This window comes from Mobula birostris, chromosome 32 (assembly GCF_030028105.1).
Source record: "Mobula birostris isolate sMobBir1 chromosome 32, sMobBir1.hap1, whole genome shotgun sequence".
Lineage (NCBI taxonomy): Eukaryota > Metazoa > Chordata > Chondrichthyes > Myliobatiformes > Myliobatidae > Mobula > Mobula birostris.
In genome coordinates, this window is record NC_092401.1 from 24,453,911 (window position 1) to 24,481,527 (window position 27,617).

A 27,617-nucleotide genomic window follows, 5' to 3' on the forward strand; every position below is an offset into this window, starting at 1 on the left:
CCACACACACACACACACACACACACACACACCGCCCACTCTCCCCACACATACACCCACCACCCACCCTCCACACACACACATACACACTCACCACCCACCCTCGAGACAAGCATACACACGCACGCACGCACACCACCCACTCTCCCCACACACACACACACGCCGCCCAATCTTCACACACATGCCGCCCAATCTCTGCGCGCGCACACACACACCCACATACAGAAACACACACAGACACATACACCACCCACCCTCAACACACACACACCACCCACCCTCCACACACACACCACCCAATCTCTGCACGCACACACACACGCCACCCACATTTGACCTACACACTCATACACACACACACCGCTGACCCTCCACACTCGCATGCACACACCGCCCACACTCGTGGCACGCGCGTGCGCGCGCGCACACACACACACACCGCAAACACTCCACACACACACACACACACACACACACACACACACATACACACACACACACACACACACACACTCACTCTCTCTCTTGACACATACAAACACACACACACACACACTTGACACATACACACTCTCTCTCGACATACACACACTCTTGACGCACACACTCGTCAAACACACTCGACAAACACACACACTTGACACATACACACTCTCTCTCGACATACACACACTCTTGACGCACACACTCGTCAAACACACTCGACAAACACACACACTTGCCAAACACTCGACACACACAGTTACGCTCAACACACACACTCGCTTGACACACACACACACTCGGCACACACACGCACGCTCTCGTAGCGCACGCACTCTCTCGACCTGCACACGCACACACTCGACACACTCTCCACACACACACACACACACAGACCGCACACCCTCCACACACGCACGCACACACCGCCCACCCTCGACACGTACACACGCACACACACAGCCCACCCTCGTCACGTACGCATACACATAGCCCACCCTCGTCAAACAGACACTCTCGACAAACACACGCTCTCCATGCGCACGCGCACTCTCTCCACAGATACACACACTCTTGACACATACAAACACACACTTGACACATACACACTCTCTCTCGACAAACACACACTCTCTCGACGCACACACTCGTCAAACACACTCGATAAACACACACACTTGACAAACACTCGACACACACAGTCACACTCGACACACACAGTCACGCTCAACACACATACTCTCGCTCGACACACACACACGCACGCTGTCGTAGCGCACGCACTCTCTTGACCTGCACACGCACACACTCGACACACTCTCCACACACTCTCCACACACACACACACACACACACACACCGCACACCCTCCACACACGCACACGCACACACCGCCCACCCTCAACACGCACGCACACACACACACACGTACGCACGCACACACCGCACACCCTCCACACACGCACACACCGCCCACCCTCGACACGTACGCATGCACACACACACAGCCCACCCACGTCTCACGCGCACGCACTCACACACAGTCCACCCTCATCAAACAGACACTCTCGACAAACACACACACACACACTCTCACACACACCACCCACCCTCCACACACACACACGCACACACACATACACACACAGTTGTCAAACACACACTCAACAAACACGCACACTTGACAAACACTCGACCCACACACTCACGCTCGACACACACACTCGCTCTCGACACACACACACTCTCAGCACACATTATCGAAACACACACACACTCTCGAGACACACTCACTCTCAACACACACACACACATACTCTCCACACACACACACACACTCTCTCTCTCTCTCTCTCTCGACACACACACACACACACACACACACACACTCTCTCTCTCTCTCTCTCTCTCTCTCTCTCTCTCTCTCTCTCTCGACACACGCACTCACAACACACACACACACACACATGCTCTGGTCGCACATGCACTCTCTTGATGCGCACTCAGACACACACACACTCTCGACACGCACGCTCTCCTATCCACCTATCTTCATATTGTCCACAAACCTGGCCACAAAGCCATCAATTCCATCATCCAAATCATTGACATATCACATAAAAGGAAGTGGTACTAACATAGGCCCCTGCGGAACACCACCCATCATTGGCTGGCAACTAGAAAAGGCTCCTTTTATTCCCTCTCTTTGTTCCTGCCAATCAGCCAATGCTCTGTCCATGCTAGTAACTTTCTTGTAATACGATGGGCTCTTAATTTGTCCAGCAACCTTATGTTTGGCACTTTGTCAAAGGGCTTCTGAAAATCTAGTATACAACATTCACCAATTTTCCTTTGTCTATCCTGCTTGTTATTTCTTCAAAGACTTCCAACAGATTTGTCAGGCAAAATTTTCCCGAAGGAAACCACACTCTCGGACTATTTTATTGTGTGCCTCCAAGTACCCTGAAACCAGATCCTAACAATCAACTCCAGCAGTGAGTATAAAGAACCAGAATCTACTCTGCATAAACTTCAATTAGAAAGCAAAAATCTGCTTGTAAAAGTAGATGCAAAGACCAAAGCCCAGCTGGATGAATGGAAAGCAAAGAAGAAGTAAGTCCATGTAGATATGAAAACAGAGGATTTGTCAGTTGATGTGGACAAGGAATCCAAGAGGAGAGATCAGATCACAAAGGGAGCAATAGAAGGATTAATAAGAGAATACCCTTGTGAATTAAGTGTACCCAGACATCCCACCTCTCCCAAAAGTTCCGGGAGTCTCCCGCAAATGAATAGTGGCTCCCTGATGCCCGCAAGTTATATACAATATCACAGAAATCAATTTTATTGAGAGCGAGCGAGTGAGAGAAAGCAAGAGAGAGCGCGAGGGAGAAAGCAAGTGAGAGCGCGCGAGAGTGAAAGCAAGCGAGAGAGAGAGAGCGAGAGCGCCCCATGGCAGAGTGTTCCAGAAAAAAGAAAATATAAATCACCCCAGACTACACTAAAGTGTACCCCTGCCTAATAGGGGTCAAAAATAATGACAGTGTTGCTCGCTGCACTGTTTGCAACAGTGACTTTTCTATTGCCCATGGTGGGTTAAGACTGTAAAAGACATGTTGAGGTGAGATTAACAGGTGTCATTCATTCATTAGCATAGCTAACGTTATTTAAACTAGCTAGCTAGCTGCTAAGGAGCTACTCTATTGCAGACATCCCACCTCTCCCGGAAGTTCTGGGAGTCTCCCGCAAATTGATGGTGCTACCTCCCTGAAATGAGTTTTTGCAGGGTGGGATGTCTCATGTACCTTAACAAAATCAAGATGCACAAACTAGAAAAAGAAAATGAAAGAGAAAATGTCCAGAGCTGACAGAACTATTTCCTGCAGTTTCAGAATCAACACTTACTGGAGCAGATCCCAGAACCTGAGACTGTCTCACAACCACAAGTCTCATCTCCCTTGTCAGGAAAGATGTTATCACACAAGAGTAAAAAATCCCCCACAGCAATTAAATCTTTGGGCCTGAATGTGATAATTTAAAATTTATTATGCTGTCAAATGTCTCTATATAGTAGTTGCATTATATAGTATACTGGGTACGTAATTGAGATACATTCTCTATTGAGTTGGAATTTATAGTTAAGCAGGGAGGAATGTTGTGTATTTAATAGTTCAGTAATATTTGAATAATCTTGTGTATTTATTGGATGATTAAGTAGTCTTGTTCATTTAAATAATTAATTACAGGTTATATTTATAAATACGTGAATTGCATATGTCATCACCTGATATGTGGATACCTCGCTTAAAGTAAACACAAAGTTAGACTCACATTTCGGATTTCGGATATTTTCAGATTTTAGAATATCTACATCTATATAATTAGATAACTTGGGGATGGAACCCAAGTTTAAACACGAAATCTATTTACATTACGGGTACAGCTTCTGTACAGTTGCTTTGAAACTCACAGAGTGAACAGTGCACAGTAGCAGCACAGTCTGACTGATGGAGTTAGGTCCTCTACAGATGGTCAGAGTTGAATGACTACCCCAAACCCATCTATTACCGGGTTCCAACAATGGCTTCATATTGGATTCATATTGATTTCAAACAGCTACCTTTTCCATAGCAACTACGATGGGAGGAGGGTTAGTTTTATACAAAGTTAATAATAATTTTGTGCGTGAAACAATTGCCTTCAACTTCAAGTTCTTCAAGATAGATCTTTGCTTGTTTTATGATCAGCATGCTGTTAAGAGGCATATATTTACTCCTATGCTGACAAATCCACTCTTTCACTACACTATCGAGATCTTCATTTTTCATTTTATGCCATGTTTTTCTATTTTTCATTAACTTCTGTTCATTAGAATAGTAAGGTCACTTCTCCGAACTGTCTGTGATGCACAGCGACCTGTGCATCGCCTGGGAACATCACAACACTTTGTGGAGTTTTCCATTTGTGACCTCAGGTCCGTGCTCAAAAAAACTTTAGATTTTGGAGGTTTTCATATTTTGGAATTTTGGACAATGGGTACTCAACCTGTATTTGCAAGGGAACCTCTGGTTATTGGTACAGTTAAGTGTGTGGAACTATATCAGAAATTTATTTAAGTCAGAATATATTTTCTACAGATATCCCATCCCATATTAATTTAAAACAAGTAATCATGGAATGTTTAAATAAAGCCTATTAAATTAAACTTAATGATTTTATTTGGGGTGAGGGACAAAAGCAACTTCACTGGCCTGTGGAAGCTTTTTTTTCTGTAATTGCTTATCATGCTGTAGTAGACGATGGAAGGTCTCTTCCATTGGGTAATATTAAATAATCTTATGTATTTGAAAAATAATTTTATTTGATATCAATTTTACTGTATTTAAAGGAAAAGTATTTTAGTGAAGGAGTGTTTTCTTTATAATAAGACCTATCATTCAATGTATGCAAACCTTAACCATCTTACTGTCCTTTCCTCAGATCAAAAACTTGTGTTCAGAATTTTGCTATTAGAAAGTCAAATGTAAATTTTGTTTAAATAAGCATGTCAGTAGTCCTCCTGTGAGGGAGAAATAATATGGAAATCATCTATATACATGCGTTTGAGCTATTGATCATTTAAGAAAAATGCTGATATTTCAAGGAATTAATCAAAGTAATTTTTCAGAGACTTGGAAATTTACCAACCCTCCAGCTCTTTTTCTCTGTCATCTCTTGCTAATGAATATCAGGAATCCACCAATGAGCCAAACAACACATTATTCATTCCCATAGGTTTAATAACGGGAAGGTGAGATATCCAACAAAAAATATATATTTTGTTACAATTAAATGATTATTTATGACCAATTTCTAATGTGTGTTAACTAAAGGCAAAGGTCAGTTAAAAATTAGAATGTTGATTCAGCTACAAAGTAATTTCAAAAAATTACATTGATTTTCTATCTGCAATGCAAGAAAACGCTCAATGAAAATACATAAACAGGAAAGAATTGCATATCTATCAATGAATCAAAACATATTTATATTTTAAATTAAAAAGGAAAAATTCAAAATACTGCACAATGTATTGGTAGAATCATTGATTATGAAACAAATCAATTTCCAGTTTTAGTAACAGGTAGTCAGGATTTTAATTGCAGATGAAGATTGAACCACCACTGAGTAACCTTTACTCCTGCATTTAATTCTGATCCCTTCTCAAGTAGGAATATACCAGGGAAGACGTAGCCCATTGATACATACTTGGGGATTAGGAATCATGGCTATTAAGATGATGATCTTGCAATAAGGTAACATCAAGTAAACAGAGCAAGAATTTGTCAGGTTATTGTCATGTGCTCAGTAGTATTAGGAGCCTGACAAGACAGGAGAGGTTTGACAACACTATAGAGGGAGAGATGGAAACAGTGGACGTTTCAGGCTGAGACGTTTCTTCAGGACTGGAAAGGAGGGTGGAAGACAGTGGAATAAAAAAAAGTGGGGGAAGGGGAAGGAGGATTAGCTTAAAAGTGATAAGGTGGAGCCAGGTGGGTGGGAATGGTAAATGACTGGAGAAGAAGGAATCTGATAAAAGAGGAGAGTGGACCATGGGAGAAAGGGAAGAAGGTGAAGCCCCAGGGGGAAGTGATAAGTAGGTGAGGAGAAGAGGTAATTGGAAAGTGTGGGGAATAGAAGAGAGGGAAGAAGGAGGAGAAAACAACTACTGGAAGAAGAAATAGATATTCATGCCACTAGGAGAGGCTATTTAGACAGAATATGAGGTATTGCTCCTTTATCTTGAGAGTGGCCTCATCGTGGTAAAAGAGGAGGCTTTGGACCGACATATTGGAATGGATAGCAATTAAAATTGTTAGCCACCGGGGAATTCTGCTTTTGGTGGATGGAGCAAAGTTATTCAACCAAACTTCCTTCTCTTTCTGTTATAGTGTCCTTTTTATTCTAGTGTCTTCTCCCTTTCTTTCCAGTCCTGAAGAGGGGTCTTGGCCTGAAATGTCGACTGTTTATTCATGTCTGTAGATGCTGCCTGACCTGCTGAGTTCCTCCTACATTTTGAGTGTGTTGCTGTGGATTTCTAGCATTTGCAGAATCTCTTATCTTTATTAAAGTTGTCTGATATGCCTTAAGAAATGTTCAAGAGAGGGGTAGCATAAATTTCCATAATGCCTTAGATTACAATATAACATAGCAATTTTTTGGCAGACAATATATTTCTGTACCTAGAGGAAAAGCACTAAAAATATCTAACAAAACAGTAAAAGGGATTCCTTAAAGTGATTTGCTTCAAACATGTAAAGCAGTTAATCCTCATGTAACATGTGGTGTGATGAAAGTTCTGAGCATAATGGGTGATAATTGTTTTTACTTGGTACATTCAATCACCACCTTCTTTAATTGTCAGAATGTTTGATTCTGATCAGCCTTGCACTCAATTAATGCTATTCTGTGATGAATCGAGTAATGTAATCTGTAATGTAAGCAGTTAAAAGATTCAGACTAACCAATTACAAAGCATTCCTTATTGAAGGTAACATGAATTCTTATTTATTAAAATTCAAGTATAAGTGACAGCAACACTGAAAAACAAAGTTTGCCTGTAAGATTAAAACAGTTGTTAGCAAAAGAAAAATGTGATGTCTAGTACACTGTGGGTGTGTTACCCTTACTTGGAATATCTGCATAAATCTTTGAACAAATCTCTGAACCTGGATTATGTTATTGTAATATGAATATCAAGGTTCTGGGCACATTAATCAAAATCCTTTATGTTGACCTCTGTATAATGTTTACAGAGATCAACTGTACTTTTTCAATGCTTACTTGAGCCAGGAGCAAAGATAGATAACCATGATTGAAGCTACGTTTTTGAGTAGAGAGTATGTATATCTCTTGTACATTGCTGCTCTCATCCAAATATTAATGGGCCTTTCCAAAGTGTTTTCTCATGGCAATATTGTTTGTTGAAACTCATATTGGACACCTCAGATTATTAAAAGCAGGACCTGGTATTTGCTTTCACATGAAAGGTGTAACAATGTGGGAATATAGTTTGTGTTCTTTCAATGGAAAAAAATTGAAAGAGAAGCCATGTCAAGAAGGTTGTTTTGTTGCATTCTTTTGCATCATCGAAATGCTACACCAGGGCAACAGTAAGCAAGAAGCAAGCTGCCCTGTTGGGGGATGTAGATGGGTATTATATGGGTAGATAGGTGAGGGGGATGGGGAAGGGGGGATGAAATGGGAAGCTGGGAGGTGGTAGTTGGAAAAGGTAAAGGGCTGAAAAAGAAGGAATCTGATAGGAGAGGAGAGTTTATTTAATTGGTTTATAGAGATCCAACTCTGCAATCAAATCTATATCATGCAACATTTTAGAAATTCTTACTACTCAAAGGAATTGGCATTTATAAATTGCATTGCACAATAACAACATGGATTGGTCATTCTGTAGCTGCTGTTGCACATACATGCAAAATAGATTTATCAAATTTTAAATTTGGAAGGGTTGGCATAACCCTTAAAACATAATAAAAGATGGTGCAAAATTGCTTGTTATTGTCAATGAGTCTTGATAAGTTCTTAAATAAAAATTCTTATTTTGTTTTCTTAGTGGACAAGGTGGAGAGTTCCATTTAACACTACCACCTGCAGAGGTTGGTATGGCAACACAGGCCTATGTTACAGAACTCCCGCCAGCTCAACAACAGCAGCCGCAACAGTCACAGCAGCAACAGCAACAACCAAACCAGCAACAGTATGTTACAGACTTGCAGACTGGTGCACAAGCATCACAGCAGCAACAGCAGCAGCAGCAAGCAACACCATCCCAAAAACAGTATGTCAGTGAGCTACAGGTATCGCAACAACAGCAGCAGCAGCCGCCTTCTACTCAGCTCTCACCGGTGACAGCACCACAGCAGTACATCGTGGTTACAGTATCAGGTGAGTACAACTGAAATGTGTGCGAGAAATATCTATGGGCAATCTTGCTGATCAAACTTCATGTAATGCACTGTACTGTCCTTGTTATTGCTGCCTCTGGCAATAATACATCTCTTTTGAAAAGATTGCATTTTAATATATCATCAGAAGGTTGAAAGTGTACTTTCAATCTGAAGCTTAGCATCTCTTTTTGAGGATTAAGTTTTCTAAGAGTATAGGTATCTGAACAATGGAACCGTGGTAGTATACAGTTTTTTAAAGTATTGAAACAATTTATTATTTCTGTTACTTTGCAAGTTTCTACCTTTAAGGATTGTACAATCACGTTATGACAAAAAGATGTCACTGGGAGAAATGATCCAATATGCCTGAGCAAATTGACATTGTCATATATTTAACCAACACAGTCAAACAAAGAAAAAAATCTGTTCAGATTTTCAACATTGGTCTGTTATTAAAGAGCTAATGAATATAATTTTTTTTCTACTGAGAAAATATTACACCTTTTGTGTTTTCTGTGAACTTGTATTCAGAATTGAAAAGTATTTTTTATTTAATTGGACATACTGGTATTTTGACCAACAAAGGAGTAAGTTAAGGTTTGGATTTCTTTATAAGAAAGTAAGTTGACCAAGCAGTAAACGGTGTATTCTTTATCAAGAATGAATGCCAGAAGATAGATGGAAGTTGATACGGTGGTTTTAATAGCAATTCAACAATTAACTTCTGGTTGTATATTATGAAAACCATGCCACATTTAACAGTCAGTTGGACAATTAATTGAAATGACTATTTTTTACTCAAGATTTTAGAAGTTTCTTTCAAAGTTGTTATATCGGGTCCTATGGAGGCTTTCAGATTCAGCCTTATAAATTAAGGAGATTTATGCATAATATGGTATTTAATTAAGTGAAGTACATGTAGAGCTGTTAATCAAACTAATGATTCAACTTTTATATAAAACTTTTAGCAATTTATGAAATGCTGACTAAACCAAGTGCCACAGCTAATAGCATCAGAAATTGCACTAGTAGAGGTTGCTACTCTTGCAGTAGCACTCTGACATTCTCTTATACATCTTTAGAAATTGTGATGATTTACTAACTGGATTGCTGGTGACATTTGTTGCACACCCTCTTAACTCATCAGGGCCATAGTTCCTATGCTCTATCAACATGGTTCAGTGGATTTATTATACTACTGTGTGGCATCTAGGAAAAAAGTGAATTAGAGAAGGGTTGATGTATTAATAGATATAATATCCAATTGTCAGGAAAATCTTGGACCACTGCATTGATTTTTCCTTTTTCTAATTTTTCTGTCTCAGTTTGTTTCTCTAATATTCTGCTGAACCCTTGTTTCTTTGGCATATTGAATCATCGTAACTGTCATTTAGGAATGGAGATAAGAACTTAAGATAAGTAGTCCTTTAAATGGCCCCAAATGTTTGCAAGATATCTTGATTTCTTAAACTTTCTTGAGCTGATTGAAATTTTATTAATAGAAAATACCATATTGTGGTGAGCATTCAGACAAGAAGAGCTCTTTTATCTCAACTGGCACTTTTATTGTGACGAGCACAATAACAGGCAGAGCACCATCACTTGGTGAAAACCAACTCAGTCACATACAGATAGGAGATGTGATTATTACACACCCCAGTTACAGCCAGGGTGACCCACAAACACACAAGCAAACAACTATATAACCTGAGCTAAAATGTAACAATAAATGAGTATCTCACAATAATTCCACAAACACATTTTAAAATGAGAGCAATAAGCAGCGCTGGCTGATAGGAATGCTGGGGCGAGCTGCTGACCACGCCCTTGGAGTGCCACACAGCCCCCACCTGAGGGGTCAGCCGTCCCCAGCAACCCTAGAGTCTGTAGCACCCCCCCCCCCAGGGGAGGCACTATTTGGTGAGGCAAGAGGCACTTCAAACTTTCTTCCCTCAGCCTTGTTGGGTCGGTGGTGGACAAGTGGCAATACACTGTCAGCCAGTCCCGATGCAGCACAACTGCCTTCCACCACTTAGGCAACCGTACCCAGTGTACCACATCGGAGATGCCATTGAGCTCCTCTCCTGGTCCCTTCCAGTGGCTTCCAAGCTTGGGGATAGTCCCCACCAGCCTGTACACCAACCGCAACACTGTGGCATGGAGCCCCTGGGGGGCCACCAGCTGCAGGAGATGCCTGTCGCTGTCGGAAAACTGCCGCCACCAGAACAGCAACTCATCGCATACCTCCAGCATGTCCCACTGAAAGCATAGGGCTTTGGTCTCTGGTTCTAGGGCGGAGACTTCTGCCCACTCAGGCCATCATCCCACGCTCAGCCATCCCCTCATCTGAACTAGCATGCGGTCACTGTCCTGCTCGCTGCACAGCTGCTGGTGGTCAAAGATGGGGAGGTTTACCTTGCCACCGGCTGCCACCTGAAGTCCCACCACCACCGCTGGCCCCTGATTCCACTGTGTTGCATTGGCTGGTGTGAGGTGTGCTGCACTGCAGAGGGCCGCTGTGAGGTGGTTGTTGCTGCGGCCAGTCGGTCCTCTTCCTGGAGCTGCCCTGCCGGAGAGCCACAGCTTCAGCACCAAGGTAGAGTGTTACCCCCAACACATCCACATGGGTCCCTGGTGGGACAGCACATCCAGGCCAATGATGCAGATGTTCTGGATGTTGGCTAACCATACCTCATGCTCCACTGTGTTTTTCCCCTCTGCGACACACAGTCATCTCTTCCCTCGCATCACTGCACAGTTGCCGGGGACCATAACCCGCTGGACTGCCATCATTGTCCACCCGGGTGAATGATGGTGACGATTGACCCTATGTCCACCAACGCGTGGCATCTGTTGCCCTCCACCACATAGTCCTCGTGTAAGCCTTTCTCTTCACCCAAATGACCCACCCGGAGAGGTGCCAACAGAGGGATTCTGCTGGAAGTCTTGGGTGGTGCCACCCGCTTGACGATTCCCATTCGCTGCCCTCTGCAATGGCAGGACAGTTCTGGGCCACATGGCCTATCTCGCTACACTGGTAGCAGAGATTGCTCTGTGGCCCACGGCAGAGCCAGTGCTGAACTGGTCAGACCTGTCTCACTGGCTTCTCCTCATCAGTTTTATCCTCCACCTCAGCAGTGTGCAGGGTGATGCTGGAACGCTTTGCAGGGCCAAAATTGCTTCTGCCGGCACCTCAGCCAGTGGTGATAGTGATGCCAGGTGAACATGCTGCCAAAGGCACTCTGGAGTCAGCACCTTTGCAAAGCTGTGGAGGGCAAGCTCTTCCTGAGCCACAGGAGGGAACTGGGCTTAGCCATGCTGAGTGACAGAGATTTGCTGTGAATGGCCCCAGGCTTTCTCCCACATGGCAACGCCTGCTACCCAGTTCTTCTTTCATTGCTTCCTCCAGTAGCCTCTGCCCAAAATACTGCTCCAGCGATACTACAAGGGGCCTGTAGTCACACTGCTCAAATGATGTTAGGTCGAGGAGGTCCAGCAGGGTTACCCATCCAGTGCCAGGGCAAGTTTCCCATCTTGGTGGAGCTCTACCCGTTGTGGCATGCAGTAAGTTTGATTTGTACCCGGTAAGGTCCCAGGTGGCCAGTACCATTGTACCTCAGGAGCTTTAGGGTGCACCTTGTGATGTTAATTGCTGAGCCCCATTGGTCTTCTTTCTCTGGCAGCGTTGGTGGTGCCAATAGGGTTGCCCATCCTCCTATGGCTGTAGCGTCTTGGGATCCGCAGCGCAGGCCGTGAGGGAGGTGGGTGATGTGCTCCACTGTGTACCCCGGATTGGGAAGCCTGAGTATGCTTGCCTCATCGGTTCCCAGGTTCTCCCTCTGGGTCGGCGTCCCATCTTCGGGAGCCCGGTGTGGGAGAGGCATACTGCTCGGCCCCTCAACTTATTCCCCGGATCTTAAGGCGTTCCATCCAATGTCGTAACTCTTCAATTTCACTGTCAATTTCTAATTCCACTTGTAACACCAATGTGGTGAGCATTTGGTCCATGATGACAGATGAGAAGGGCTCATTTATCTCAACTGCCATGTTTATTGTGAAAAGCACATAACAATAGACGTCACTCTCACCGTCATCGTTCCCTTTGATGAATGTGGCTTTGAAGTATTTGAGAATTAATTTAAATCTGTAAAATTCTTTAAGATACTAAGGGTGTTACGCAGGCCTCGTTATATTAAGACCATAAGATATAGGAGCAGAATTAGGCCATTTGGCCCATTGAGTCTGCTCTGCCTTTCATTATGGCTGATCCAATTTTCCTCTCAGCCCCAATCTCCTGTATCCCTTCATGCCCTGACCAATCAAGAATCTATCAGCCTCTGTCTTAAATATCCTTAAAGACTTAGCTTCCACGGCTGCCTGTTGCGGATTAACCTTCTATTGTTCCAAAATTGTAACGTTGTTGAAGAAGACATTTTTGTTAGAGTTTCTAGAGTTTGGAAAATATTGATACATATTTTGCAGATCTTAAAAAAAAACTAATAGTATATGGGTGATGCTACAATTTAGTGCACTTGCTCAAGGGCAATACAACAGTAGTATTACTCTTGAGAAAATGCTGGAGAGCTATGAGTATATAGATGTGGAATATTTATATTCTATAACATAGCAAGTAACGATAAAGGAAAAGTGATTTATTTCCAAGTCCTAATGGCACATGACTTGGAATAGAAAGTTCAGGGTTTGGTGTTCCCATGTGCCTGCTTGTGGTGGCAAAGGACATAGATTTGCCACTATAATAAAGGGGTATATGCCCTATGTTATAAAGCCAAATATGAAACAATACTTGCCTTAGATGGAGCTCAGAAATGAAGGGATTGTCATGAGAAAAGATTAAGCAGATTGGGCCTTCAGACTCTGGAATTGAAAAAAAGTGAAATGATCTAATTAAGACCATAAGGCATAGGTGCAGAATTAGTCCATTTGGCTATCGAGTCTGCTCCGCCATTTCATCATGTTTGATCCATAAGACATAGGAGCAGAATTAGGCCATCTGGCCCATCAGGTCTGCTCCGCCATTCAATCGTGGCTGATCCTTTGTTTTTTCTCCTCGTCAACCCCAACTCCCGGCCTTCTCCCGGTAACCTTTGATGCTATGTCCAATCAAGAACCTATTAATCTCTGCCTTAAATACAACCAATGACCTGACCTCCACAGCTGCATGTGGCAACAAGTTCCACAAATTCACCACTCTTTGACTAAAGAAATTTCTCCACATCTCTGTTTTGAAAGGGCGCCCCTTTATCCTGAAGCTGTGCCCCCTTGCCCTAGACTTTCCCACCAGAGGAAACATCCTTTCCACATTTACCCTGTCTAGACCTTTCAACATTTGAAAGGTTTCAATGAGATCCCCCACCCTCACCCTTCTGAATTCCAGCAAGTTCAGACTCAGAACCATCAAACATTCCTCATATAAGCTTTTCGTTGCTTGGAACCATCCTCTGGACCCTCTCCAATGCCAGCACATCTTTTCTAAGATGAAGGGCACAAAACAATTCACAATACTCAAGGTAAGGCTTCACCAGTGCCTTATAAAGCCTCAGCATCACATCCCTGCTCTTGTATTCTAGACCTCTTGAAATGAATGCTAGCATGGCATTTGCCTTCCTCACCACCGCCTCAACCAGCAAGTTAACCTTCAGGGTGTTCTGCACAAGGACTCCAAGTTGCTCTGCATCTCAGATTTTTGGATTTCCTCCCCATTTAGAAAATAGTCTGCACATTTATTTCTACCACCAAAGTGCATGACCATGCATTTTCCAACATTGTATTTCATTTGCCCCTTCTTGCCCATTCTCCTAATCTATCTAAGTCCTTCTGCATCCTACCTGTTTCCTCAACATTACCTGCCCTTCCACCAATCTTGTATCATCTGCAAACTTGCAACAAAGCTATCTATTCCATCATCTAAATCATTTATATACAGCATAAGAAAAAAGAAGTAGTCCCAACACCAACCCCTGCGGAACACCGCTAGTCACTGGCAGCCAACCAGAAAAGGATCCTTTTATTCCCATTCACTGCCTCCTACCAATCAGCAAATGCTCAAACCATTTTAGTAACTTTCCTGTAATACCATGGGCTGTTAACTTAGTAAGCAGCCTCATGTGTGGCACCTTGTTGAAAGCCTTCTGAAAGTCCAAATATACAACATGCACTGCATCCCCTTTATCCTACTCGTAATCTCCTCAAAGAATTCCAACAGGTTCATCAGGCAGGATTTTCCCTGAAGGAAACCGTGCTGACTTTGTGCTGTCTTGTCCTGTGTCACCAAGTACTCTCATCACCTCATCCTTAACAATTGACCCTAGCATTTTCCCAACCACTGAGGTCAAGCTAACTGGTCTATAATTTCCTTTCTGCTGCCTTCCTCCTTTCTTAAAGGGTGGAGTGACATTTGCAATTTTCCAGTCCGCTAATTAACATTAACATGCCAGAGTCTGTGATTTTTGAAAGATAATTTCTAATGCCACCACAATCTCTAATGCTACCTCTTTCAGAAGCCTAGGATGCAGTTCATCTGGTCCAGGTGATTTACGTACCGTTAGGCCTTTCAGCTTTCTGAGCACCTTCTCTCTTGTAACAGTAACTGCACCCACTCCTCTTCCTTCACACACTACAACATCAGGCAATACTGCTCATGCCTTCCACAGTGAAGACTGATGCAAGATGACCATTTAGTTTATCTCCTTGTCCCCTGTTATTATTTTTCCTGCCTCATTTTCTAGCGGTCCTATATCCACTCGCATTTCTCTTTTATTGTTAACATACTTAAAAAAAAATCTACTATCCACTTTGAAATTATCTGCTAGCTTGCTTTCATATTTCAGCTTTTCCTTTCTAATTTTTTTAGTTGTTCTTTGTAGGTTTTCAAAAACCTCCCAATCCTCTATCTTCCCACTAATTTTTGCTTTATTGTATGCGCTTTCTTTTGCTTTTACAATAGCTTTGACTTCCCTTGTCATCCATTTCCCTCTCAATCCCATTCTCCTGCCTTCTCCCCGTAACCTTTCACACTCTGACTAATCAAACACCTGTCAACCTCCTTATATACACCCAATGACCACAGCCGCTGTGGCAATGAAATATCCTCTCTACACCCACTCTGTCAAGGCCTTTCAACATTAAATAGGTTTCAATGAGATCCCCCCAATTCTTCTCATTTCCAGTGAGTAAAGCCCCAGAGCCATCAATCGCTGCTCATATGATATGCCTTTCATTCCTGGAATCGTTCTCATGAATCTGCTCTGAACCCTCTCCAATGTCAACATATCCTTCCTTAAATAAGGGGCTCAAAACTGCCCACAATATTCCATGTGAGGCCTCACTAGTGCCTTATAAAACCTTAGCATTGCATCCTTGCTTTTATATTCTAGTCCTCTGGAAATGAATTGTAACATTGCATTTGCCTTCCTCACCACCGACACAACCGGCAAATGACCTTTCGGGAAAATCCTGCACGAGGATTCCCAAGACCCTTTGCATCTTGAATGTTTGAATTTTCTCTCCACTTAGAAAATAGTCCATGCTTTTATTCCTTCTACCAAAGTATACAAATACACTTTCAAACACAGTATTCCATTTGCTACTACTTTGCCCAATCTCCTAATCTGTCCAAATCTTTCTGCAGCTTCCTGCTTCCTCAACACTACCTGCCCCCCACATATCATCTGCAAACTTGGCCAGAAAGCCATCAATTCCATCATCCAAATTACTGACATACAACCCAAAAAGAAGCAATCCCAGCATTGCCCTTGTGGAACACCACTAGTCACTGGCTGCCAATCAAAAAGATTCCCTTTATTCCTAATCTTTGCCTCCTGCCAATCAGCCAATACTCTATCCATCTTGTAATTTTCCTGTAATTCCATGAGGTCTCATCTTGTTAAGTAGCCTTATGTGTGGCACCTTGTCAAAGGTCTTCTGAAAATCGAAGTACATAACATCCACCAATTCTTCTTTGTCTATTGTGCTTGTTATTTCCTGAAAGATTCCAAAAGGTTTGTCAGGCAAAATTCCGTCAGGGCTAGATAAGGCAGTGGATTCCTGAACCAGGGAGAACATCATTTAAAGCTTAAGAGGAGGAAAATGTTTCCTGAATGTCATGAATCCTTAGAATTTATTATCCTAGCAAGCTATTAATGATATGTCAGGTATATTCAACATTAAGGTATTTGGACTACAAGGGTAATGAGGAATATGGAGTTGAGTGCAATGATCATAGGCTAAAGGTACCTGTTCTTATTTCTGTTCCTATTCTTTGTGTTCCTACCAGCCTATTGTTTATTTTTATCCTACCCTCTAACTTTATTTCTTAGTTCCTCTCTGTGACATTGTTGTTCTCCAGATCAGACCTTCAACCTCATCAAAAAAAATGTAGCCCTGCTGGTCATTATAATTTTAAGTGGTTTGACTACAAACAAATATTGAATTATTGTGCATTGAAGGTAAATCAAGTACAAATCTTCAATTTCATGAATGTTGTTAAGAAATGTGATTTTTTGTGACTATATTAATGTAACAAATGAAGACTGAACTATATTTTTGTTTGTTACTCAAGATTTCCAGTATCTGCAGAATCTCTTTTGTGTTTGTAAAATTATATTTATAATGCATGTACTGAGCTTGTAATGATAATCAAAAATATGTGGAGATATGATGTTATGAAACTGCATATCTTTGGGTCTTCAGTTAATGAGAAATCCATAAAGAAACCTTCAGATTTTAATACCTCTGTGACCCAGGTGCTTCTTTTCCATGCATAGAAAACATTTAGCATTAACTTAATCCAGGTTAGTATTTGGTTTCGGTTATCCTCTTTAGATCAGAGCTTTCAGGTCGTATTGAATTTGTTTCATTCTTTATAAATGATGAAAATTGCCGTCAGTTTATTACATTAATGGTCCTGCCATGTGACTGCATTGGGTTTTATAAATCAGGTGTACTCTTTAGAGCTGGATAAATCTGGCAGTTTCAACAGTAAGACTGGTGCTGCACTGATTTGAGTGACTAAGTACTTTCTGAACCCCACCCTTGCAAGATTATTATCTGTCATTAATTTGCAGTAACTACATAACTTTACATTGTGGTGGAATGGTGAGGGGCTTTGTGCTTTGAGTGTATGTCATGCAATTTGACAGTCATCACATTACATAATAGAGGCATAGATTCACACAGCTTCAAACAGTTACACAATACGGAAACAACCCTTTGATCCAAATTGTCCTTTCCTTTCTATGTTAATTCTATTTACCTGCATTTGGCCTATATCCCTCAAATTTTTTCCTATCTGTGTACCTTTCGAAATGTCCTTTAAACATTGTAAGTATATCTATCTCTACCACCTCCCTTGGAAGCTCGTTCTATACAAACACCGATCTCAGTGTGGAAAATTGCCCCTCAGATTCACTTTAAATCTTTCCCCTCTCACCTTATAGCTATACTCCCTTCTTTTAAACACCATTACTCTGGGATGACAAATCTATATTGCTAGCTATATCTACTATAAGTGTTGTACCATCTTTCTTAAATTTGTATGTGTGACTCTCTTCAGTCACTTTCAATTCATTCTCAAAAGTATCACTAAGTGACTTAATAGAAGATATTTTTTAAAATTCTGTCTATATTGAATATGTTCAGTATGAGGTTTATGATGTCATAATACCATGGTAGACAAATGAAGTGCTGCCCAAATGTATAAGGAACCAATTTTTTTCAAAATATACTAATTCTCTATGAAAGAAGATGCCCTTATAAATATTAATCTTCATGTATGTATAGAGCTGTACCTATGTCTAATATTATCATCTTGTAATTGTATTTTTTACAAACCCAGATTTTCCTGTGAGGTGTCTAGTAATTGTACATCAGTACCACAGTTTATAGGATCCTTTGACTTAAAAGATGAAAGTAAGGATTAAGTGAATTGCACCATGAAGGAAGTTCATCATTTTCCAGCAACTTTTACACAATCCTTCTGTCAGTTTGTAATGTTAGAAAAAGAGAAGAATGGTTTATACTGTCACATATACCAAGGTACAGGAAAATCATTTTGCATGCCATTCACACAGGTCATTTCATCACATTAGTACATTGAGGTAGTACAAGAAAAAAAGTATACAGAGGACTGTGTTTCATAGAAAGTGCAGTGCAGGCAGTCAATAAGGTGCAAGGCCATGTTGAGATAGATTGTGAGGTCAAGAGTCCATTTTATTGTATAAGGGAACGGTTCAATAGTCTCATACAACAGTAGCATAGAAGCTGTCCTCAAGCCTGGTAGTACGTGCTTTCAGACTTTTATATTTTTTGCCTGATGGGAGAGAGGAGAAGTGAGAATGTCTAGGATGGGTGGGTCTTAGATTATGTTCCAAGTGGCAAGTGTAGACAGAGTCTACGGAGGAGAGGCTGGTTTTTGTGCTGAACTGTGTCTGCAACTCTCTGCAGTGTGTTGCAGTCTTGGACGGAGCAGTTCCCATACCAAGCTATGAAACATCCAAGTAGAATGCTTTCTATGGTAAATCTATAAAAAATGTGAGTGTCAATGAGGACATGCCAAATTTATTTAGCTTCCTGAGGAATTAGAACCACTAGTGCACTTCCTTGGCCACAGTGTTTATGGTTGGACTAGGATAAGCTTAGTAATGGTCACCCTGGGAACTTGAATTTCTCAACCCTCTTGACCTCAACACTGTTTATGTAAGCAAGAGCATATGCACCACCCCTCTCCTGAAGTCAAAGACCAGCTCTTCATTTGATTGACATTGAAAGAGTACTGTTATGACACCATGCCACTAGGCTAATTGCCTTCCTGTACTCAGTTATTTGAGGTTTGGCTCAGTATTTGCAAGCTTGTAAATGGAGTTAGAGCAGCATCTGGCTGTGAAGGTTGATAGCTCTGACCTAATGTCAGCATTTAAAGTTTATCAGAGGATTCACCATGGGTGTGATTGTGCTTCAATTTGTAAGGGTACAAAGACATAAAATATGCAATTTAGAACACACTTTTTGCCTAGTGAGAACTCGCTACAACAATGAACACGTGAGCCATACAGTATAGTTGTATTTAAGAGTACGCTAGGTAAGCCTACAAGTAAGAGCAATTCTGCAAATGGAGTTAGCTAAGGAAATAAATGACATTCAAATAGTAAACTAATGTCAGTGTGGATTGCATACGTCCAGTATGTTCTGAATAATTGTAGGTAATTACCTCGATTCCAATAAAATTTATTGCCAACTAGAATTTTCTATCCTTAAGAAATTTTTCTCATCATTACCACTTTGACATATCAGAAACTTATTTTAGTCATTGCAATGCTGAATTCAAGTTGTCATTTGCTAATGTCAGGATAGTTTTTAATACATATAATACAATGATTTGAAATTGTCTGTGTTCATGTATCCCACAAAGCAATTAAGTTTTTGAAGGTAAATAAGGGATTAAATGTTTAATTAAGAAACTACATTACCAGTTTTTCCATAGCTCCAGAAAATAAATGGCTCATTGTTGAACTCTTAGTTTGGTGTTGTGCCTGTGGTGTGTCAGAGTGGAAAACTAAAGGTATTTGGACCGTGTTAGTACAAACAGAATTTGGGGCAATGATGTAAGCACTAGTTAGGATTTTAGAGCAGAAATTAGCTACAGTGAATGTTTATTAATTTGTTAGGTTGTCACTGGAGATTTGCCCTGGGGTTTAAGTTTTCTTTATATTTACAAATGACTTGGATTGGAAATAGAGCCCTAAGTATTTGCTGAATTGTCTCTAGCAGTGAAATACAAATATCTGAAAGGTATATTAATGGCACAAATTTCTAATTGGAGTCCTTTTACCTACTGTTCAATTCAGGCCACAGCAGGACATGAAAGCTGTAATGGGCTTGCAGTACATATCAATTAGAAGGATATCTGATCCTGAAAGATTAAGTTATGCATATGCAGTATAAGGTTTCTATTGCCTTGTGTATGGAAGATTAACAGGTGATCTACTGTACTTGAAGTACTTAAGATGATTAATTATTCTCTTTAGTGATAGAGTCCAAACCAAGAGGCATAATCATAAACTGAGTATGACCTTTCAGGGGATGTGATCAGGAAACATCACTCAGTTTATTTTTTTTACTTTTCGATCCATTGTGCTAGCAACCCTGGTCTGATCGCGGGACAATTTACAATGACCAAAGACACGTCTTTGGGCCGTGGAAGGAATGTAGAGCACCCAGAGGAAACCCACAGGGAGGACGTACTAACTTCTTGCAGAGGATGCCGTGGTTGAACTCCAATGCTCCAAGCTGTAATAACACTGTGCTATTATGCTGAGTTATGGAAATCTGAACACTTTATCAAAAAACCCATGACCATTTGAAGATTTCAAAACTGAAATTTTTAAAAAATGCTGGTTATGATGACTGAGATAAAAAGATAAAATATGCATTGCCCATTATCTGATTGAGCCAGAATGGTCAAATCTTGTTCCTGTGTTGGCAAAAGCCTCAAATATTATTGTTTGTATGAAATACTAGGCTACCCATTTTCTCCACTTATAGACCCTAAACCTCTTAATAACATGACAGACAGAGCAAGAACAGGCTGTTTGAACCTGCTCTGCGATTCATAGACATTGGTTGTCTATTACTGCTCCTAATCTATACTGAGAATGTGTTATGTTGCAAAATGAACACAAGATTATAATATTTCAGAATTGGAACACCAGCAGCCACTGTTTTGTTTATTCAGTGCCAGTTCTCGTGTTTCTGTTCAGAATTAATGTATATCTTCCCATGTTAAGAGGCAGAACAGGTTAAAATGCCTAATCTTGTTCTTATGATAGTAAAGGTCACTCATTTCCTCCACCTATAGACCATAAACCTCTTATAACTTAATAGCATAGAGCAAGAACAGGCCATTTGACCATTCAAACCTGTTATGTTATTCAACAATTTACTGGTTTTCTACCTTAATACCATTTTCCTGGCCTTTTCCCATATTCCTTGATTTTTATAATTTCCAGAAATCTATTGAGCTGCTTTGAATGTATTCAATAACTGAGCTTCCACAGCACACCTGGGTGGAGAATTCCAAAGATTTTCTATTCTCTGAGGGAAGAAATTTCACTTCATTTCAGTCCTAAGTGGCTTACTATTTATTTTAAGCTTAATTGTAGCTCCCTGCCCACTCTCCCTGCATCTGCTCTGTTGAGGCCTCTAAATATTTTACATATTTCAATGAGATCATTTCTCATATATCTGAATTCTAGAGAAGCAAGGTCTAAATTAGTCTATCATGTAACAGACCTGCCATCTGAAGAACTCAATTTCTCTTGCAGCAAATGCCAACATGTCATTTGCCTTCCTATTTGCTTCCTACGAGCATGTTAAACTTTCAAGGGCACTGAGAAAGTATACTCGAGGAGTACTTCCATAAACAAGTGTATTCACAAAATTTTAGAAGAATTGTTTTGAGAAATTCATTTGATCTTCAGATGAGATTAGTTATGCAAAAAAATGGATGTCAACTTAAAAGTAATTGGTTAGTAACCAGTGTAGAATGTAATGATACAGGTGAACCCTGCATTATAGAGGGTTTCTGTTCCTAGAAAACAAATCATATTGTGATTTTTCCATTATGAAAAACAATTAAATTTTGTTTTTATTTATTTTTACGTTTTTTCCATATAAATTTGAACGAGCAAAGTTTATTCCATATCTAAAGTTTTTGTCCAGTGATTTAAGAATTAGACAAGGACAATTTGTGTTGTGTGAATGGCCAGAACACAGGAGTCACCTGCACATGATGCTAAGAAAACGTTAGGAGTGATTAAAAAAAAGTTGCAAGCCAAGTCAAAAAAACCTCATGTTGTTTATAATGTTGCAACTTCTGGAGGAGGGAACTGTGTACTGCTTTTGGTAAGGATGTATAGAAAGTGTAGAGAGAGCACTTTGCAAAGAAATTGTCATGGGGAAATAATCATCTTCACTTAAGTAGACGGGAAGAACATTTCAGAAGAATCCAGATAAAGCAGGATTTGTTGTTAAAGGGATTGATTTTTTTTTGGATGGAGTGAACTGGGCAAGGTGAATTTTTTGAATGATCTGGAGTGTCTTAAACTTAGCAGAGCCAGGCAACTACCCAAGATTTTAAATAGGTGTGGAAATATATTTCAGCCTTACTAATGATAAAGAAAAGCCCCAGGGTTTTGATCTAGCAAGTTGAAACCTGTTAAATCTGCAGTATGGTGAAGTTTGTCTTCCTCTTGAATCATAAGTACAACTATTGGTTCATTACATTGATTGTAAATGCAAATTAAACAGTGAGTTTGTGGATAGCATGAATATAAAATCTTAATTTAGGACATTGGAGCATAGAAATAATTGGGCATAACGATGTGGTGTCACCTGTTAGATGAATTCAAGCCAGTATAAACAAAAGAATGCATAAATATTGTGACAAAATTGGACAACGTAAAGGAGAGTACAAAATCAAACTTGAGAAAATGGTAGATCGGTGCAATGTGTACCTCATAGGATGTCAAAGGCTTTAAGGGATAAGCTGAAAGAAATATGAGATGGAATGGTTAGACAAGATATTTTTGTTCCAGTATCAACACTGACTATTTGGATCAGTTCAATGTAGCAAAATCCAAGAAAAGTGGATTTATATGTTTATTTTTAGGCCCTAGCTTGATGCAATTATTAAAAGAGAAAATTATCCACTGGCAATGACAGAAGATATTGTCACGTGCAAACATGGTGAAAAAGTTTTTAAATTCTAGATGTTTAAACTGGCATGTGAGATTAGATCAATTATCATTCTTAATGTGCCTTTTAGGAGGTACTCTTGAATTGTAAACCATTCAGGATTGACCCATCATCAGATTTCCAAAGTTAATGGAAAAACTTCAGGAAATACAAGATGTTGTTGAACATTTTGTCACTGTTCCCGTGATACGCATTTTAATGCATTTCTTCAGTGTAGATAAAATAGTGCAGAGTAAAGGTGGAGTAAAAACTAAGAGGGGAGTCATTTTTATTGGATGTATTGCAGTGAGGCAACAAACTTCTATAGACGCAGCCACAGTTAAAGTATTTTGCAAACAATGGCAGATGCATTAAGACCCAGCAATTGTTGGGACTGCTTCCATATCTGAATAAGTATCTCCCTTTTTTCTAGATATTTGAAAAATCAAAAAAATATGGAATAGGACAGAAAACGAGTAAATTGTTGAATTGCAGAGCAGGTTCAAATGACCAAATTACTCCATGTTATTGTGTCATTAAGAGGTTTGTGGTCTATAGGCGGAGGAAATGAGTAGCCTAGAATTTCCTACAAACAATAATACACTGTTACAGTTCAGGGCATCGGAATTGGGCTTGGGAGCTAAGTGCACTGGTGCTGCAAACATTGCTGCCTCTCTCCCAGATGAGCTAAATCATTTTTATGCTCGGTTCGATATCGCCAACACGGAGCCCCTGAGGAGAGCCACCGAAGCGACCTGCACCACTGAGTCTGAAGGATGCACATTTTTCCAACCAGTGGACAGTTACAAAGCTGCAGGACCGGACAGCACTTCAGGGCGGGTACTCAGGATCTGCGCAGTACAACTAGCAGGTGTGCTTACAGATATTTTTAATCTTTCTCTCTCCCAGTATAACATACCAAGCCATCAGACTGATTAATTCACACTAATACAATTGTATTTCTATGCTATATTGACTGTCCTGTTGTACATACTATTTATTACAAATTACTATAAATTTCACATTTAGATGGAGACGTAATGTGAATGTTTTAATCCTCATGTATGTGAAGGATGTGAAGGATGTAAGAAATAAAGTCTATTCAATTCAGTTCAATTTGAAGTTTGTATGTTCTCCCCATGATCCGGTTTCCTCTGGGTGCTCTGGGTTCCTTCCACAATCCAAAGATGTACTGTTCAGTAGGTTAATCGGTCATTGTAAATTTTTCAGTGATTAGGATAGGGTTAAAGGCATGGGTTGCTGGGTGTTGTGGCTTGTTGGGCTGGAAGGGTCTGTTTCACACCACGTCTCTAAATTCAGTAATTAATTAACAAGAGAATGAAATTTGCCTATTCAACCTGTTCTGCCTCTTAACATGGAAAGGCATGCATTGGTTCTGAACAGAAACACAGAACTAGCATTGAACAAACAAAAAAAGTGGTTGCTGGTGTCCCAATTCTCAGATATTATAATCTTCAGCTCATTTTACAATGTAATACGTTCTCAGTAAAGACTTGGAGGAGTAATAGACAACCAATGTCTTTGAATCACATGAATTAACAGAAACAAAAATGAAATATCCACAAATTGAGAAGGAGTCAGTGATAAGCCTGAAAACCCACGTTCCTATGAATACAATTTGTTGATGATTATCTGGTAGAAACGTTGTGTGCAAACCACTAAATAATTATTCAGGAAATAATGCTGGGTTTTTCTTGAAAAAAGTGTACAAAGTATACAGATAGATGCTATTGAAAAACATGATGTAGTACCTACCTGCTAGAATTAGTGATAGTCATGCCAGCAGGAAGAAATTGATCCTGTAGAATAATTTCAGTTGGGCTTGCACTTTGGAAACTACTAAATCATGTGCTTGCGGGTGATCCTGTTAAAAAGCGACTGCAAATTGTTGTTCAATGTGGATAGCCAAGAGGTGTGTCAGAGGTGCCTAAAGGTTTCCATCGCTACTTGAGCAAATTGTGATTTGTGGCAACTTGTAATGTCAGTTATGGACCATATTTATATCCATAAGATTATATATTATTTGACATGTGACATATGGATAATAGTCATATGGGTGTAACTGAATGCTGCAGGCTCGTTGGATCTGTTACTGTGCTGTATCTCTAAATTTTAAAATATGACATTATCTTCTTGTATTCACAATTCAAATGTATAGCTGAGAATGACATCAAGGCTTTTCATAAAATTCAAGGAATCCAGTGATTTTTTTAAGCATAGGTAGATTGACAATATATACCAGGTGAAGGGAAAGGATCAAGCCCTGTAGCTAGATTAATGGTTTATGAGTACAGGGAATGTTTCTATGAAAGATCCTCATGACACCGTCAGTGTTACAAAAAGGGCAATACTTGTACTCTGATAGGGTTTCAAAGCTTGCCTGATATTAATGACTGTTTGGAAATTCACATTGCATTGGCTGCACAAACTGTTCAGAATTGTCAAGGCTATCATAATTTCTACACCAAGAGTTGAATCTACTGAGCCAAATGACAATCACGACAATTATATACCTGGACAACAGTAATAGCCACCAGTGCAATTGAAGGATTTTGTGCTTTTAGTGTGCCTTTAGTGATTATATGTTTGTGTCGTAAAGACTAAAATTTTTTTTTCTTGAGGGGAGAGACTAATCTGACCTTTAACCTAACTGTAAATAATGGTGCAGTGATGAGTGCAATCACAGTAGCAGTTTTCTGTTACAGTGGTGAGTGAGGTCACATTAGCAGATTTATGTTGCAAAGGTGAGTGTGGTCACATTAGCAGATTTATTGCAACTGTTCAGCAAGCTCTGAGTTGTGTCTGTGTGGAAGCAGCAAACAAAAAAATCTGTATAATGCTTGGTTTCCTGATTATTTTGTAATTACTTTATTTAATTTAAAGTCAGTTTCTCATTGTTTATATCAAAGTATAAACAATACATCAACCAATCCTAGTTCTGATCTCCTTCCTCTCAGTATCCTCTTCCCATTCCTCCTCCTACCCAATCGTGATCACAGCTCAGAGTTCCTGTTTACCTTCCTCAGAAACTTTAAATGGGTACCAAATATTTTTGCATCAGGCCTCCCTTTTGTTTGCACTTCTAGTTATTAGCAGGCCTGTCAATTTAGATTTCTGTTGGACGAGTCTTGAGGGTTGTTTTGGGTGGCCCCTCAATTTTAGATCAGCTGAGCTCTATGTTCCTGCCCATGCTGACTATTCCCCATGATAACAGCATTGCCCAGAGCTACTCGCTTCTGTTTTATTGTCATGAAGTTTTCTTTTTAGTAGGTCACCTAATCACAGTTCTGAAAACCTGATCTTCCTTTCTAAGATGACGGCAATTTTAATGCATACATTTGAACTATTGCTATGGTAGGGATGACATTGACTTATAACTATTTATCTCCTTCATTTTGATCATGCCAATAGACAGAAAACACTTTCAGAGACCTGCAGCTATGAAAAGACCCTTTAGCCCATTGTGACTTTGCAGGTTCTTTGACAGATTCACACTTCCCTTTTCCTTTCCAGGGTGTTGATTTGTTCCCCTTTTCAGGAAAGTTCCCTTAGAAAATAAATACATCTGTTACAGTTGGTACATTTCAGGACATCACAACTTATATGTTTATCTTTTATTTAAAAAATGGAATTTGCATCTTCAATTTTTTTATATACAAATGATTTGGAAGTAAATGTTGAAGTCAGTAAGTTTTGGATGATACTTAAATAGTATGTTGATCAGCTGAGTAAACAGCCTGCAGATTGGCAAATGGCTTTCAATTCAGATGTGCAAAGTGTTGCACTTTGAGAAGTCAAACCAAGAACAGTAAATGGCCAGACCCTTGGTAATACTATACAAAAGAGGGACCTAGGAAAATAACTGTTGTGTTTTGTAACTCCAGAAACTAATCGAAAGAAAAACATGGGAGCCAGGGAATGGGTCTCTTTAGTTTCTTTAGTGAGGTGCTCACATATGATGTGGTAATGAATTATGTAAACAAACAAAGAATGCTTAATCAAACAAGATATTTACAATATTAATATCAGATATGGGTTTATTATCACCAGCATATGTCATAAAATTTGTTAACAGCAGCAGCAGTTTAATGCGATACATAATATAGAAGAAAAAAATAAATAAATAATAATAAATATTTATATCTATTACAGTATACATATATTGAATAGATTAAAAATTGTGCAAATAGAAATAATATATATTTAAAAAGTGAAGTAGTGTTCAAGGGTTCAATGTCCATCTAGGAATCAGATGGCAGAAGAGAAGAAGCTGTTCCTGAATCGCTGAGTGTGTGCCTTCAGGCTTCTGTACCTCCTAACTGATGGTAACAGTGAGAAAAGGACATGCCCTGGGTGCTGGAGGTTCTTAATAATGGACGCAGCCTTTCTGAGACACCAGATGTCCTGGGTACATTGTAGGCT

General features: G+C 40.1%; 1 protein-coding gene across 5 annotated transcripts in view; it reads left to right on the plus strand.

The window, feature by feature from the left end:
• Positions 1-27,617, plus strand: part of rfx1a (regulatory factor X, 1a (influences HLA class II expression)) — a 220,522-nt gene that overhangs the window by 66,355 nt on the left and 126,550 nt on the right. For all 5 annotated transcript variants that reach the window (XM_072248521.1, XM_072248522.1, XM_072248524.1 and 2 more), the window contains exon 3: positions 8,093-8,424. In XM_072248521.1, the coding sequence (XP_072104622.1) occupies positions 8,093-8,424 (332 nt within the window). The remainder of the gene's footprint in view (positions 1-8,092; positions 8,425-27,617) is intronic.